We start from the raw sequence: 13,852 nt of genomic DNA on the forward strand, positions 1-13,852 counted from the left end.
GACATTTTTTTCCCTTTTTCCTATAGATGTGAGGGGGGTCGTCCTCTCTGCACACAGAAAATAAGAAAAAGAAAAAAAGTTAAGTGTCTTTTTTTCTTCTTCTTTTTCTCTCCACCCATCCATTAAAATAATCGTCCACGCCGATGATTTGGTAATGTCTTTTCTTCTTCTTCTTCTTCTTGTTCGACCTCGTCTCCGGTCTCGTCTGGTTTCGTCTCGTCTAGTAGATGGGCCCCCCTCCATTCGTTTGATCATTTCCTTCTTCTTCTTCTCTTGTGTCTTGTTGTTGTTATGAATTTGATAAGAGACGCGTCGCTCAGCTCCGGACACATCCAGCACAAGAAAACGGCACCCAATGTTTCATTCATCACACCCGCCCGTCTGTCCGTCCGTCTACTTTTTTCCCCCGATTCTGTAGGCGACACGTCGCTTAATTGAACGAGGTGCAATTGGGGTCGGTCTGTTTGTTTGTTTGTCTTTCCTTTTTTAATTGTACAGAGCTCGGTTAAGATATATTGATAGAGATATATCAAAGTATTTACAGCGCAGCCAAATAGAATGAGGAAAAGAGCACACACATCACTGAGACAACAAAGGAGAAATCCAATCGTTATTATTATCAAATTGCGTCAAATTCAAAATTGTTTTGTCCAAAGAAAAAAGAAAATGGGCGGATTTCTTTTTTCTTTTCTGATTTTTGGAAAAAATTAAAAACCCAAAAAGGACCAAAAATAAAAAAGACCCTCCCAGGCGAAAAGGAAAAGAAAAAATTTGAGAAACAAAAGGAAAATAAGATGAAATAATTGGAGACAACACCAAGTAAAATGTTGGTTGAATTGATATATATAATATATATAAAAAGAGGCCTAGTTATTTACAGCACTTGAATGTGGAACATCCCCAGCAAAAAAGACACGCACAAATTATGAGAATGACGACGACGAACAAAACAAATAATGTTGGGGGCTGGAACAAAAAAATTGAAAAAAAAAAAAAGCCAAAAATAATAAAATGATATTACATCATCAATAATGAAATAATAATTAAGAATAAGAGGAGGAGGAGGGGGCGGGGGAGGGAAGAGATCGCGACGAGAGCCACACGCAGTTGACTTGATTCATCAGACACAGGAGGAGGAGCTGATTGGCCAATTTTTTTAATATTCATATGGACAATCAAATTATAATTAGTAGAATGATGAAAAACGCATTGGACCGATAATTTTTCTCTTTTTCTTTTCGGGGATTTTTAAAAAAACAATTGATCGGATTATTATTTTTTTGTCTTTTCTTTTCTTAAAATGAATCGGGTAAAATCGTGAAACTTTTTTTTGTCCGTTTGTCAAAACAATTTGCTGATGGCCACTGGGTGAGAGAGAGAGAGAGAAAAGAGAAAAACAATTTTCCAATCTGAAATTGGACAGACAAGAAAAGATGGCGCTCGGGGAAGAGGAGGAGGAGGAGAACGAGTTTTGGCATTTTTTGAAAAAATGAACAAAAATTTGTCGTTTTTTATTATTATTTTAATTATTAATTATTATTAATTATTTTTGTTTTATTTTTTCAGAGTTGAGTGACGAGGGCGCTGGTCGTTGAGGAGGAGGAGGAGGAGTGGTGGTGGTGGCCGGTGCAGGCCGTCACCTCCCGCCATTTGGGGTCGATCTGCGTGACGCCGTGACGGGCGCATTCGTGAGCGTAGGCCGTCAAGGCCTCGCAGTAGCACTGCTTTCCCGACGGGCACTCGCACATGTCCAATAGACACGATCTGTTTTCAAATTTAAATTTAAAAAAATGAATGAATGAATTAAAATTGAACCAAATTGAATTAAAAATTCAAAAAATGAATAAAAATAGGACTTACTTGAAAAACCGAACGGGACTGACTTGAGGGTGGCACTGGGCGAACGTGGCGGCTTTGAGGACGCTGCACTCCCGGACGGCCCGGATGCGAATGTGCCATTGCCTCTGGCACAGCGGCTCTTCCGCCGGTGTCACTACCGTCGCCGCCGCTACTGTCGTCTTTTTCCGGATGGCGGAAGAAGAAGAAGAACTGGCCAATTGGTTGGGATGTTGTTGTTGTTGTTGGAGTTGCAGTCGCCGCTGGTTGTGTTCCAGGGAGGAGGAAGGCGATGGCTGTTCTATCCGTTGGTGAGGAGAAGATGAAGAACTGGAAGTGGCGCTGCTGCAGGATTTGGGTCCGCCCACTTTCCAGGAGGCGCCAAACTGTTCGACGGTTTGGGCCAATTGGCCGGATCGCATGCGGAGGTCGTCGCGCCGGCGGCCGTTGAAGTTGCCGCAGAGGCCGCAGAGTCGGCGCTTGAACGCCGGCGGCACCGTCACTTCCAGGAAGCTCTCGCCGTCCCACAGCAATTTCACTCCTGGACAAATTGGATGACAACCGATTTTAGACACAAATTCCCAAATGGATACAACGAGGATGGACAGAAAAAAGGAGGAGCCTAAACTCACCGAGATTCGTCCGGACGACGACGCTGTAACCCTCCTGGACGACGGAGAGGACGCCCAGGCTGACGAACGGCAGCGACACTCGTTTGTGGTTGACTTTGACTTTCATATTCTGGCCCAGCGTCACTTTCAAATCTTCAATCTTTTGCCATTTTGATCAATTAAAAACAAAAATTAAAATGAGCTGCCAGTCGAATGTAAGCGGCGGGAAATTTGAAATTTTTTAAAATTACCGTGAGAGTGACGGTCTTTGTCCAGGAGAAGGAGCGCGAGGAACGGGCGTCGTTGGTGACCCGGACGGAGAAACTGTCATTGCGGCAGTCGGAAGTCAGCAGGTACTTGCAGGCCCCCTGGAAATTAAAGACCCGCCCGTCGAACGTCCGGTAGTGCGGGTCGCCAAACACGGTGCACACGGCATCGTCCTCCACGCACTTGGGGCAGCACTGGCCCGGCTCCTTGACGGGATGACGCCCAGGTGGACAAGGTTGGCTGCTACCTCCCCCTTGCAGAGTTGGCTGGACGTTGTTGTTGTTGCCGGAATGAGAAGAAGATGCGGATGCGGACGAGTCGGAAGGAGAATCGGCCGACGACGACGAGGATTTGTGTTTGCGCCGGTTCGGGTTGTGATCCTTGGGCCGGTAGACTGGACACTGCTGGACAGCACAGCGGACTTCACCCTGGGCGCAGCTGCATTGAGTGCACGGATCCAGCGACCAACCAGCTCCGTCCTTTTTATTTTTTATTTTAAATAAAAAAAATAAAGAAAATTGAGTTTTGGTTGGTTGGGGGAATTGTAGTTTTAGGGGTTGTGTGTCGAGTCAATTGTTTCTGGTTAGGTAAAGGTCAAATATTTGTTCGGCGTTTGCTGCCCACGATTGTCTTTTTTGTTTTGTGTGTGTCGGCGTGTAGGGGGGGTGGTATAGAAAAGAAGAGAGTCATTATTATTATGATTTGGAAAATGTGGGGAGAGAGAAATGAACGACGACCGCGCCAGTCGTCTTATACTCGGCTGTTTACACAAAAGGGAAAACAATGGGCAGGAGGGGGCCCAGCCCAGCCCAGCCCCAGCAGTACCGCCGTGGATAATTGTCCACAGCCACACGGAACAAGAACAAGAAATCCCCCCTCTCACGCTAGGTGGTGGTGGTGGTGGATAATCATCGTCTCGTAAAAGGAGCAACAACAACAACAACAACCCAACAACCCATTTGTGACTGTACAGAAAAATAAAAATAAAATGGAAGGCGGCGAAGAAGAAGAAAAGACAAAACAAACGAGAAAAAGACAAACGGGCCCCAGTTCTTTGATCTTCTTCTCTTAACGACGTCATCGACTCCCCACCACCACCACCACCGGGTGGTCCATCCCGCGTTCTACACGCCACCCACCCACCCAACAAATTCCACCGCCCGTCCATGAGAAGAAGAAGAATAATTATTATTAAAAATAAGAGACGCCGGCTCGTACCTGGTAAGTGACGCCGCGGTAGGCGCAGGTCAGAGGTCGTGAGGCCGGCAGGGCCGTCGGCGTCGCCATCGCAGCTGCTACTCCCGCCGTCCCAATGACTTTACCACTACCAGCCGGAATTGACGAAGTTGCTTCTTGTTGCCGCTGGAAGGAATCGACGACGGGCAAGGCCGACGGCTCCGTCGTCGTGTCATCGCCCGTCCCGGCTGCTGCTGGAGGAGGAGCCACGGTGATGGTGGCCGGGTGAACGTTGGGACAGGAGCCAACGCCGCCGCCCAGTCGTCGGCTGTTGTCCCGCACGCACACCGTCGTCGAATTGGCCTGGCACGTGCAGTTGGTGCAAGGGTCCGGCCGGAATTTGGCGCCCAATTCAAACGTCTTTTTGCCAATGTGACAATTGCTGCTGATGGCCGACGGCGGAGACGGGACAATCTCCTTGCGGACGCCCTGGCAGACTGGGCAACAAGCGCCCGGTTGAAGGAGGGCTTTATTAGCCGGGCAGGGCAAGACTGGGCAAGTCTGGCGGATGCACGTCATGCCTTGTCCGTTTGGCAGACATTGGCATAGAGTGCACGGCTCCTTTTGCGGGTCGGGACTGACTGGGCCTTGGCCGTGGTCGGTTGTTGTCACGTTATTGCGTCCGCCGCCGCCGTTCCATTTGCAGGTTTTGCATCGCGGGCAGCATTCGCCCGTCCTGGGCGGTAAGAGATGATGGCACGTCCCGTCCTGGCTGCTGGTCGGCTCGGACCCGCTGCTGGCCATTTGTTGTCCGTCTGCTGGCCAATTCCAGCGACACGTTTGACGGGACAGGGTCACCACGCCGCCCTGGCACGTCATCGTCTACAATAATTGGATCAAAGCGAGTCACATTAGATTTACATTTTTATTTGTCTTTTTTTTTCTGTCTGCGTGCAATTTTATGCTAATTTATGCTTATTTGACTCGGGGGAAAGGAAATTGAAATGAGTCACCAGTCCCGGCGGTGACTCATTTTCCTGCCCAGCCAAAACGAGTCAAATAAAAAAAAGTGGCCCGTCCACTTTTTGTTCTTATTCGGTTATAAAAGAAGAAAAGGAAAAATCAATGAAATTACCTGACAAGGATCGTCGGGATCGTTCCATTGGCTGCCGCTCTGGTAATGAACACCTTGGTAATGGCAACCTGCAATCAGACGGGCGGCAAAATCAAAAAGGGAAAAAAAACAAATTTTTAGTTTCATTTTCTGGGGTTTGCGTCTCAATGTCTGAGTGCAGACGGTCGTAAATCAAACGAGGAGCCGATCCAATAAAACCACACGACCCGACAATAACTTTCAATTCGTCTCTAATTAGTTGTCGCTCTCGACTATAGAAAACAAACCCAAAAAAATTCCATCCATCCATCCAGCAGGACGGAGCTAAAAGACAAAAAAGGTCATCCGCTCTAGTCGTGGAATGCCATGGGAAACAATCAACAAAGGCGTAACAAAACAATCCCCCCAACCACCACCACCCCAAAAAGGTTGTAAAAACAAACAAATTTTTCAACCGAAATTGTGCAACTTAAAAGTTAAAACCGAAAAAAAAATACATTGGGATTTATATATTCAATCCAATTATTTATAGAACATCAGGAGAAAAAGTGGTTAGAGATGTCTATAAGTGGTCGCGAGGCTTTTAAAATGTTGTTGTTGTTTTTACCTTTGCAAACTTGGCAGCACTTGGCGGCGGCGCTCTTGTTCTGTTGCAACACGTAACAGTTGCCCGTGCTGGGACAAATCTCCTTCTTGCACTGGACGTGGCCATCCTGTTTCACAATCGCATAAATAAAATAGAAAAGAAAAAGAAGAACATTAGAGTCTTTTTTTTTTCCATTAGCAGAGTTTTCTGAGCACACACAAGGACACTGAATAAAAAACAGGAGATCCAGTTCATCACAAATGGGCGGCGGTTGGTGGTTGGTAATTTCATCTGATTGAAACGGGCGGCGGGCCCTTGTACGTCGTCCTTCTATTTATCTATTTCTGCCGGCCATCACCGGATGGTCAATCCTTCAAGGTATATAATCTACTAGTACTACCAACATTCGATCCGGATTGTTGAAACAGAAAACCGGAATTCAAAAAGAACCAAACCATTTTCAAGGGGAAAAAGAAATAAGGAACGCACACACAAAAAGTGGATCGAACCCACAGCACAAAAGGAATTCCAAAATCATCAGATATTTGTGTGTGTGTGTTTTATTTACATTATCTGTGTATCGTTTTACTTCTTCTTCTTCTTTTGTATTGAAATTCCATCTCTTTTCTCTTTTGTTTTCTCCCCCCTCTATTCACATGCCTCTCTTTCCCAGCAGGTGGAATATGAATTGATGATTTTCCAACTAGGCTGTGCGTGTTGTGTGTGTGTGTTGGCAGGGGGTTAAAGGCTCTCTCTATCTCGACTGTGGCCAGCAGTGCTCAGCAGCAGGCCGGCCAATAACTCTTAAGACGGTTTAGAAAAGACTTTGAGGCTGAGCTGAACTGGGCTGCTGGGGGGTGGGGGAGGGTAGCAGCCTGGGCGGTTATTGTGTCTCTCTGTGTGTGTCTATTTGCTCAGTTGACAGTTTGGAGTTTAGAAGAAAAGAAAAGAAGAAAAAAGGGAAACGGTTGAAATGCGGAAACACGCCGCCCTTGAGCCCCTTTTTTCTCTTTCCTTTTTTTAATTTTTATTTTCTTGTATATCCAATAACACACGGGGAGAGAGTCAGGTATATGATTCATCTAATCGGCGTGTCATTGGGGGCTCTATATGTTCAATTGGACACTGGTGGACGTGGTGGTGGACGTGGTGGTGTTGGACGAGTTTCGGTCGATGGCGCAATTCGAAGGAATGACGACGTGGGAGTCATCCGATCGGAATGACGCAATCGGTTGCTCATTCATCAGCGAGTAGAGATGAGCAGAAACTCAAAAAAAGAACTAAAGAAGAAGGTGAATTGGATATGATTTTCTGCTTTTAGTTTTTCCCTTTTTTCGTTTCCTCCCCTTGTCCCCTTCCCCACCCACTCAGGGGTCCAGTGTTCTTCTGGTCGATGGCTATCTATCACCAGAAGAAGAAGAAGAAGAAATGGAAGAGTAAAAAAGAAGAAGAAGAGTGTTTTTAATGGGTTTTCCATCTTCCCTTTCGACCATGTTGTTGGGTGTCCGAGTCTATAGAGGAAGAAATGGTGGGGCTTTTTCTTCTTCTTCTCTGATTCCTTTGGCTCGGCTCATTCCTCTGACGGCTCATCTCTACACTTAAACACACACGGAGAATGGAAGAGAAATGGATGGATGGATGGGGGGCTCATCCAATCCACCCAGCACCGACCGCACACACAAATTCTCCCCTTTTTCTATTTCTTCTATTTCTTCTTATTTTTAAAAAAAAAGAATAAGAAAAAGAGAAGCTATAGGCGCTTAGACACACCTGATTTATTTTTTTAAATCCACTCCAGCCTAGCCAAGCCTATACCTATTCCTCATTCATTCAAGCCCCCCCACAACACACACACGACTAAAAACTATTTCAAGTCGACCACAGTCTAAATAAAGAGCAACGAATGTTTTATTTTAAATCAAATTCATCAAGTCTCATTTCACCTCCCCCCTCGACAATCCCTCGACTCGACTCGGAAAACTAATCAGGAGGCGTTGCGACCATTTAGTGACAACATCCCGGAACAACAAACAACAACAACAACAACCAAATTATAAAATTTCCCCCAAAAATAATATTAAAAAAGAAGAAGAAGAAGAAGCGTGACTTTTAGACTGGCAAACACAAGGGGCGGCGGGAGATAAAAGAGGTCACAGTCACGACCGCCAAACAACCACCGAAAAACCCACAAAGACCCCCACCAGGAGACGATGGCCCAAGGGCAGCAAGAGCAGCAGCTGCTCCGCATTGATTCATCCGGGAGGAATGAGGCGGACGCCCCGGATGATTTTGTCGTCGGTCAACATTTTTTTCTTTTTCTAATGTTCCCTCACGCCGCCGCCACCACAGCCGCCGCCCAGGGGCCAAAAAAATGGGACCACCCAAATCTCAATCAACAATAACTGGGCAAGAAGACAAAAGATTTTCAAACGGGCCGGCTGGCTTTTACCTTGCACATGCAGGTCATGCAGGGAATGAATTCCTCGACGATTTTCACGACCACCGTTTGGCCCTCGTTGGTGCAGTTCTGATTGGTCGCCGTCAAACTCGCTATGGGAAAAACAAAAGAAAAAAGAAGTTAAGAAAACAAAAATCAATTTCCATTTTTACTTCCAGGGCGGCTCCGCCCTTCTTTTTTCTTCTCAAAAGAGAAAAACCGCATGCACACACAAAATAAATTTCACCGCTAGACACACACACAGAGGGGGGAAGAGGGTAAAGAAAGGTAACTCTTTTTATTATATTTGGTTATTATTATTACATAAGAGAAAGAGGGGGGGAAAAACAATCAAGGAGCCGCCGCTTTTACCTTTACGGTAAAACGAGTCAATTTTCCAGGGAAACAAAAATTTAGAAAAAAAGGTCGAACCCACTGATCCACCCCCTACTCGTCTCTTCTCTCTTTCTCATCGGTTGGATTTCTTTGCAGGTTTCACGGTTTTGTTTCGGTCGTTTCAACCGTTTGACGATGAGGAGGAGGGGAGACTTATTGTCTTTTCTTCTTTGCCTGGGCCCCTTTTTCTTTTTTTCAATCATGTGTCGGCTCTTTGAGCTGATAGATGGCGTGCACGCACGTCATCCCGCGGTGCCTGGGAAAAAAAAATCTTCTTCTTCTTTTTAGTTGTGGTATGCACGCAACCCCCCCACACTCACCCCCTCCCGTTTTTGTTTCTTCTTTTTTTCCGAAAGAATCAAAAAGGAGCCGACCTCCAACAACCCAACAACCTCCAACAACCAACAATTTCCCATCAAACAAAAAAAACAGGACCCAATAATCGGCGTATAGACATTTTGTCCATCTTCTTCTTCCGCGAAAAAAACAATTTTCACGCCCAGTAGAATCAAAATTCCACAACTAATTGAACCCTCCTGGAAAAACCTGTGCAACCTTATCTTTCTTCCTTCTTCCAGGTGGGCGGAGCTATTCTCGCTCAAATCACATCATCTCCAAATAATGAAAATGAAATAGGGACCGAGTTTGGTTAATCAATAATCAATCAATAATTGGCGATTGTGGAATGTGGAAGGTGTTGGTAGTGGTAGAAGAAGAAGAAGATGATGATGATGCATCGACCAGGATATTTCACGACCATCCAGCCGTGCCGTGAGGCGCGTGGGACGACAGCAGGCCGGCAACCCCGTCGATGACAAACTGCAACAGCCAAACAGCGCGACTGGGCAACAGCAGCAGCAGCAGCCCGGCGTCGGCGCCCCTCGCGTGTCACGCCAATTGAATGGATGGATAAATAATCACATTCTCTACGGACCGACCGGACGCCGCCGACCCAGCACACGGACGAGGAAACGGACACAAAGGTGTCGTCGTTCATCAGGTGACGGCCTTGAGAGGTTACACCGACGACCGTCTTATACAACACAAAACTGAGAGGCGCAAGGACGTGCCAAACCAAAAAAAAATAAAATAACTGGTGGTGGTGGTTGTTGTTGTTGTTGTTGGGTTTTTTTCTTGCTTTATTCCCGCGGTCGCCGTCGTCATTAAATTGCCTCTCGGTCCGGGCAGTCCGGCGCGGTGCGCAGGGCTCCGATGATGAATTTGAATTTGAATCGCCAGTCGGTCCCGCCAATATACAAATGGCCGCGGCGGCTGACGTCAGCCAACTGGCGCCTCTAGACTCAACGGCCGCGAATCCATCAACGTAATTGTTGAGCTGCCGGTTGCCTAACTTTTTCTTACAAGCAGCCGGCGCCTGGCTGGCCGGCCGACGCTCTCCCCCACCACCACCACCACCTCATTTGAATAAATGTCGACTGGCCGGACATTTTTTCTTCTTTTTTTCCAGCGTCCGTCTTTTTATGGCCGATAAGTCACGGCGGGCCGAATCTCGTAAACAGGCTCTTATCGCAAATAAGAAGAAAAAATTAACGACGCCATGCAAATGTGCGACACACGGATCTTGTGTGCAATAACAACAACTTCCTCTCCCTCGCCCGCGCCTATTTGTCTATTCAAATTTCTCCTTTTCTTATTTTTCTTCTTTTTTCTTATTTTTGGCGAAATTCTCGTGTCAAATGGCAAAAAGAAAAAGAAAATAAAAAAATAAAAAAAACCCGCGACGTGTGGCTCCCGCCGCATTCCGCAGCCGGCCAGCAAAAACCAAAACATTTTTCTTCTTCTTCTTCAGATCTTCAGTCCCGCGCGTGCGCGTTGACTTTTTTTTTCCGGCTGCCCGTTTTTTCACGAAAAAAAAACGGGCAAAAAAATTCCCGCTGAGAGAGACGAGAGAGAAGCTGATCAGACATTCAGGTCCCGAAACCGACCGACGGAGATATGCCAAAATGAAGAAGAAGAAACTTTTTTGGCTGCAACAGCTGGGCATCCCGGCAGAAGAAAAAAAAAACGCGACTCCCGAAATAGCTGGCGGGCAACGCACAGCAGCAGCAGCTGATTTTTTTTGTTTTGTTTCTTGTCCCGTTTACAAGAAAAAAGGAAAAAAGAAAGAAAAAAGTGACAGCGGACGCCGAACGATTAGCTGCGACAAAATTTCGGTAAAAGGAGGAATTTCAATTGGCGGAATGGCGATGACGTCACAGCCGCCCGCCAAAAGCGGAAGTCCTTTTAAAAGGAAAAAAAGAAGAAGAAAAAGAAATTGGTGTCGACACGTCGGCGGGAGTAGTCACATGTCGTCCTCGTGTCAGCGTCTCTCATAGCAACGAACGAACGATACGAATTGAATTTTTTTCCTCTTTTTTCTTCTTTTTTTCTTTTTAAATTTTTTCCTGTCAAAGTTCATTGGGAATTTTCCCGATCGGATTTTTTTTCCTCTTCTCCAAACAGACGAGAAGAAGAAGAAATAAAAATTGTTTTCTCTTATAAAAGTTTTTTCGACTTGACCCGGATCCGATGACAGCAGCAGCAGCCGACGGGCCAGCCAAAGTTTATAACACTCCCGCCTGAATTCCATCACATCACCACCGCATCATCGAAAACACTAAAAAAAACACATTTTTCTTCTTTCTTTCTCTTTTCTCAATATATAAAGACATCTGCATCCGTTTGATAACAACGGAAAAATTGTTGGTATTATTTTAGGCCGGAATTGTTTTGTAACCGAAAAATAAATAAAAATAAAAATAAGAAAAACTGAAATTCTAATCAGATTCATTCGTGAATGCCGGCGGGAGAATAATAAAGAAGAAAACAAATTTCTTCTTCTTTTTCTTCTTCTTCTTGTTATTGGCCGGGAGCCCATTGACGTCACACACGTGAGTTTTCTCACCCCCCGTTCCCCCGTCCTCCCGCGATCTGTTGGCTTATTGGCCGCCATCAGCCGCTCTCTGCTGGCCAGGCCATAGACTGCTTATTGTAGCTGGACACAATGGATATATAGGAAGTTGCTTGGCCGGGTTGAAGAAGAAGAAGATGGTTATATGAGGGTTGTTGGTGTTGTTGTTGTTGTGGGTCGTGACTTGTGCAGACGGGACTGTCGGCGGGAGTTGTCGGGAGGAAAGAGAGAGAACAGCTAGCGCCATTCTATTCCTCCATTCTCTCCTCTTTCGCTCAACTCTCCTTCTCCTTCTCCTTCTCTGCCCACCTGTATTTATTGCCCACCTCCTCTATCCTCTCCTATCCCGGCCAGCAGCAGCAGCAGCAGCTCCGTGTCGATGTGTGTGTTATTCGGGCTGCAATTTGCATAGCCGCCGCTGCTGCTGCTGCTGGACTGCGCTGGAAAAAGAAGAAGAGAAAACTTGTTCCTTCTTCTTCTTTCTTTCGTTCTTACTTCTCGTGTGCATTTATACCAACTCCTGCTGGAGGCCAGCAGCAGCAGCCACTAATAAGAGCCACACAGTCCGCCCAGCCACCACCGACCGACCAACTTTTTCCTTTTGCCCGACAAAAAGAAAAAGAAGAAGATGAAGAAGAAGAAAAAAGTGGTTTACAGTTAGACGTTTGGTTGCCCAGCATCTCCCACTGGCCAGCACGTCGCACTGATTGATTCACGCCGCGGACCTTGGCGCTGGGACGTCATCCATTATTCCCGCCCGTCTGATTATTTTTATTCTCTTTCCTATTCTTTCTCTCTATCTTTTTATTTCTGCGCCCAATTGCGCAACCGGGCGCCCTTGCCGATTGCTGGCCGGCCGACGCAATTCGATTATTCGCTCACGCCGAGTAAAAGTCTATTTCGCCAAAGAATCAAGTCCGTCTGTCCGTCCGCCGCCGCCGTTGTGCTGCTGCTGCAACGTCAGCACAGCCAACAGTCGGGGCCAGCCAAAAGCGATGCCTTTTGATTGATGCTGCTCCTGTGTCTGCTGTATACTGCTGTGCTGCTATACGAATAAAGCAGAAGAAGGAAAAGAAGAAGAAGAAGAAGAAAATAACAAACAAGCAAAGTAGTACCGACTGGACTGCAGTCGGGCGAAAGCTTTGGCAATCAAAAAGCGGCCGGTTGCCAAGGTAACCAAAACCTTGGGAGATGGGAGACGAAGAGTAAGAAGAAGAAGAAGAAAAAAAGGAGATAAGATGATGATGAAGAGAGTCTGTGCTGTGCTGCGGTGCTGTTGCTGCTCTTTGATGGAACAGCCCAGCAGCTCACGAAAAGAAAAAGGTCGCCGCCGGCCTTGTTGTTTGTGCTCCGTGATGAATATCACCTGACCCCTTTTGAAAATCACAACAACATATCCCAGCACAGACGGGCGGCAGGGCCAGCAAAAATATGTAGGCCCACCAACCAACCAAATAACAAAAGAAAACGAAAAAGAAAAGACAAAACTGACCGATTTGAAAGGCGTCGGACGGTTTGCCGCCGATCAACGACGTCGCCAACACGACGGCCAACACCAACCAGCGACCGGCGTTCACGGCCATCACCATTATTATTATTTCGTCGTGAAAATATTACACACAACACGAAACGAGACACACACACTTTTCTTTCTTTTCACTTTGGAATCCAACGGCCGGACACGACGACGACGACGACAATTTAATCCGATAATCTTCTGGCCCCAGTCGAAATTTCTGAATTCAAAGTTTACACGAAATTCAGAGTGCTGGCCAACGAGTTTTCAGGTTTTTTATTTTCTCGGTAACACAACAACACACACAACAACACAACAACAAAAAAACGATCGTGAATTTCAAGTTTTTCTCAGTTCAAAACGGGATTGGCTGGCACTGGCACTGCCCGTCGTTCATCGCTGACGAAACTTTCACCCAACATTCAACTTGTTGTCGATGTTGTTGTTGTTGTTGTTACAACAGGAAGAATTGTCGCATGTTGTTGATCACCCGCACAAAATGTCGAACAAGAAAAAACACACGGGACACAACACACGGGACGAGACAACAACTGGAACGCGGTGGCACAATCACGACGTGAACTTCATTACGATCGATTCGTTTGGACCAAAAGTGAAATGAAAAAAATGTTTGAACGAAGCTGGAGGGGGGGGGGGGAATGATTGAGAGAGAGTTCGTGTGTGCTGTGCTGGGTGGGAGAGACGTGTCCCGTCCGATGGCCGACAATGTTGAGCCCCAACTGACGGACAAGAACCAACCGACCACCAGTCCAACCCAAAAGTAAAAGAGAGAGAGACGGCCACTACGTATACACACCCAAAGAACTGCTGCTAGTCTTTTGGCTGCTGCCTAAACTTAACACACACACACACACACGAGAGAGAGAGAGTCTATAAGCTCCGCCTCCTTTCTCTCTTAACAAGCTCCGCCTTCCTCTCATTGGCCGTCGACCAAATAAAAGCCGCTTAACCCCCTCAGAGTCCCTTTTGCCCACCACCAAC

General features: G+C 46.5%; 2 protein-coding genes across 2 annotated transcripts in view; one reads left to right on the forward strand and one right to left on the reverse strand.

Moving 5' to 3' along the window:
- Positions 1-13,852, forward strand: part of LOC124192942 — a 100,607-nt gene that overhangs the window by 63,169 nt on the left and 23,586 nt on the right. The window lies entirely within an intron of this gene.
- On the reverse strand, positions 826-13,695 carry LOC124192928 (BMP-binding endothelial regulator protein-like). Its single transcript, XM_046586509.1, has 9 exons — positions 12,827-13,695; positions 8,040-8,140; positions 5,612-5,717; positions 5,026-5,093; positions 3,933-4,772; positions 2,699-3,193; positions 2,469-2,607; positions 1,861-2,377; positions 826-1,764 (listed from the first exon to the last, which is right to left on the reverse strand). Exons 1-9 carry the CDS (start codon positions 12,921-12,923, stop codon positions 1,563-1,565), a joined length of 2,565 nt encoding a protein of 854 aa, XP_046442465.1. The 5' UTR covers positions 12,924-13,695; the 3' UTR covers positions 826-1,562.

The sequence above is a fragment of the Daphnia pulex genome, chromosome 4, assembly GCF_021134715.1.
Source record: "Daphnia pulex isolate KAP4 chromosome 4, ASM2113471v1".
Taxonomy (NCBI): Eukaryota; Metazoa; Arthropoda; class Branchiopoda; order Diplostraca; family Daphniidae; genus Daphnia; species Daphnia pulex.

Coding starts and splice junctions, on each gene's coding strand:
- LOC124192928 (XM_046586509.1), bottom strand. CDS start 12,923: ATGGTGATGGCCGTGAACGCCGGTCGCTGGTTGGTGTTGGCCGTCGTG. Junction 5,094..5,611: donor GTGCTGCCAAGTTTGCAAAG/GTAAAAACAACA, acceptor GTCTGATTGCAG/GTTGCCATTACCAAGGTGTT. Junction 1,765..1,860: donor AGTCCCGTTCGGTTTTTCAA/GTAAGTCCTATT, acceptor ATTTGAAAACAG/ATCGTGTCTATTGGACATGT.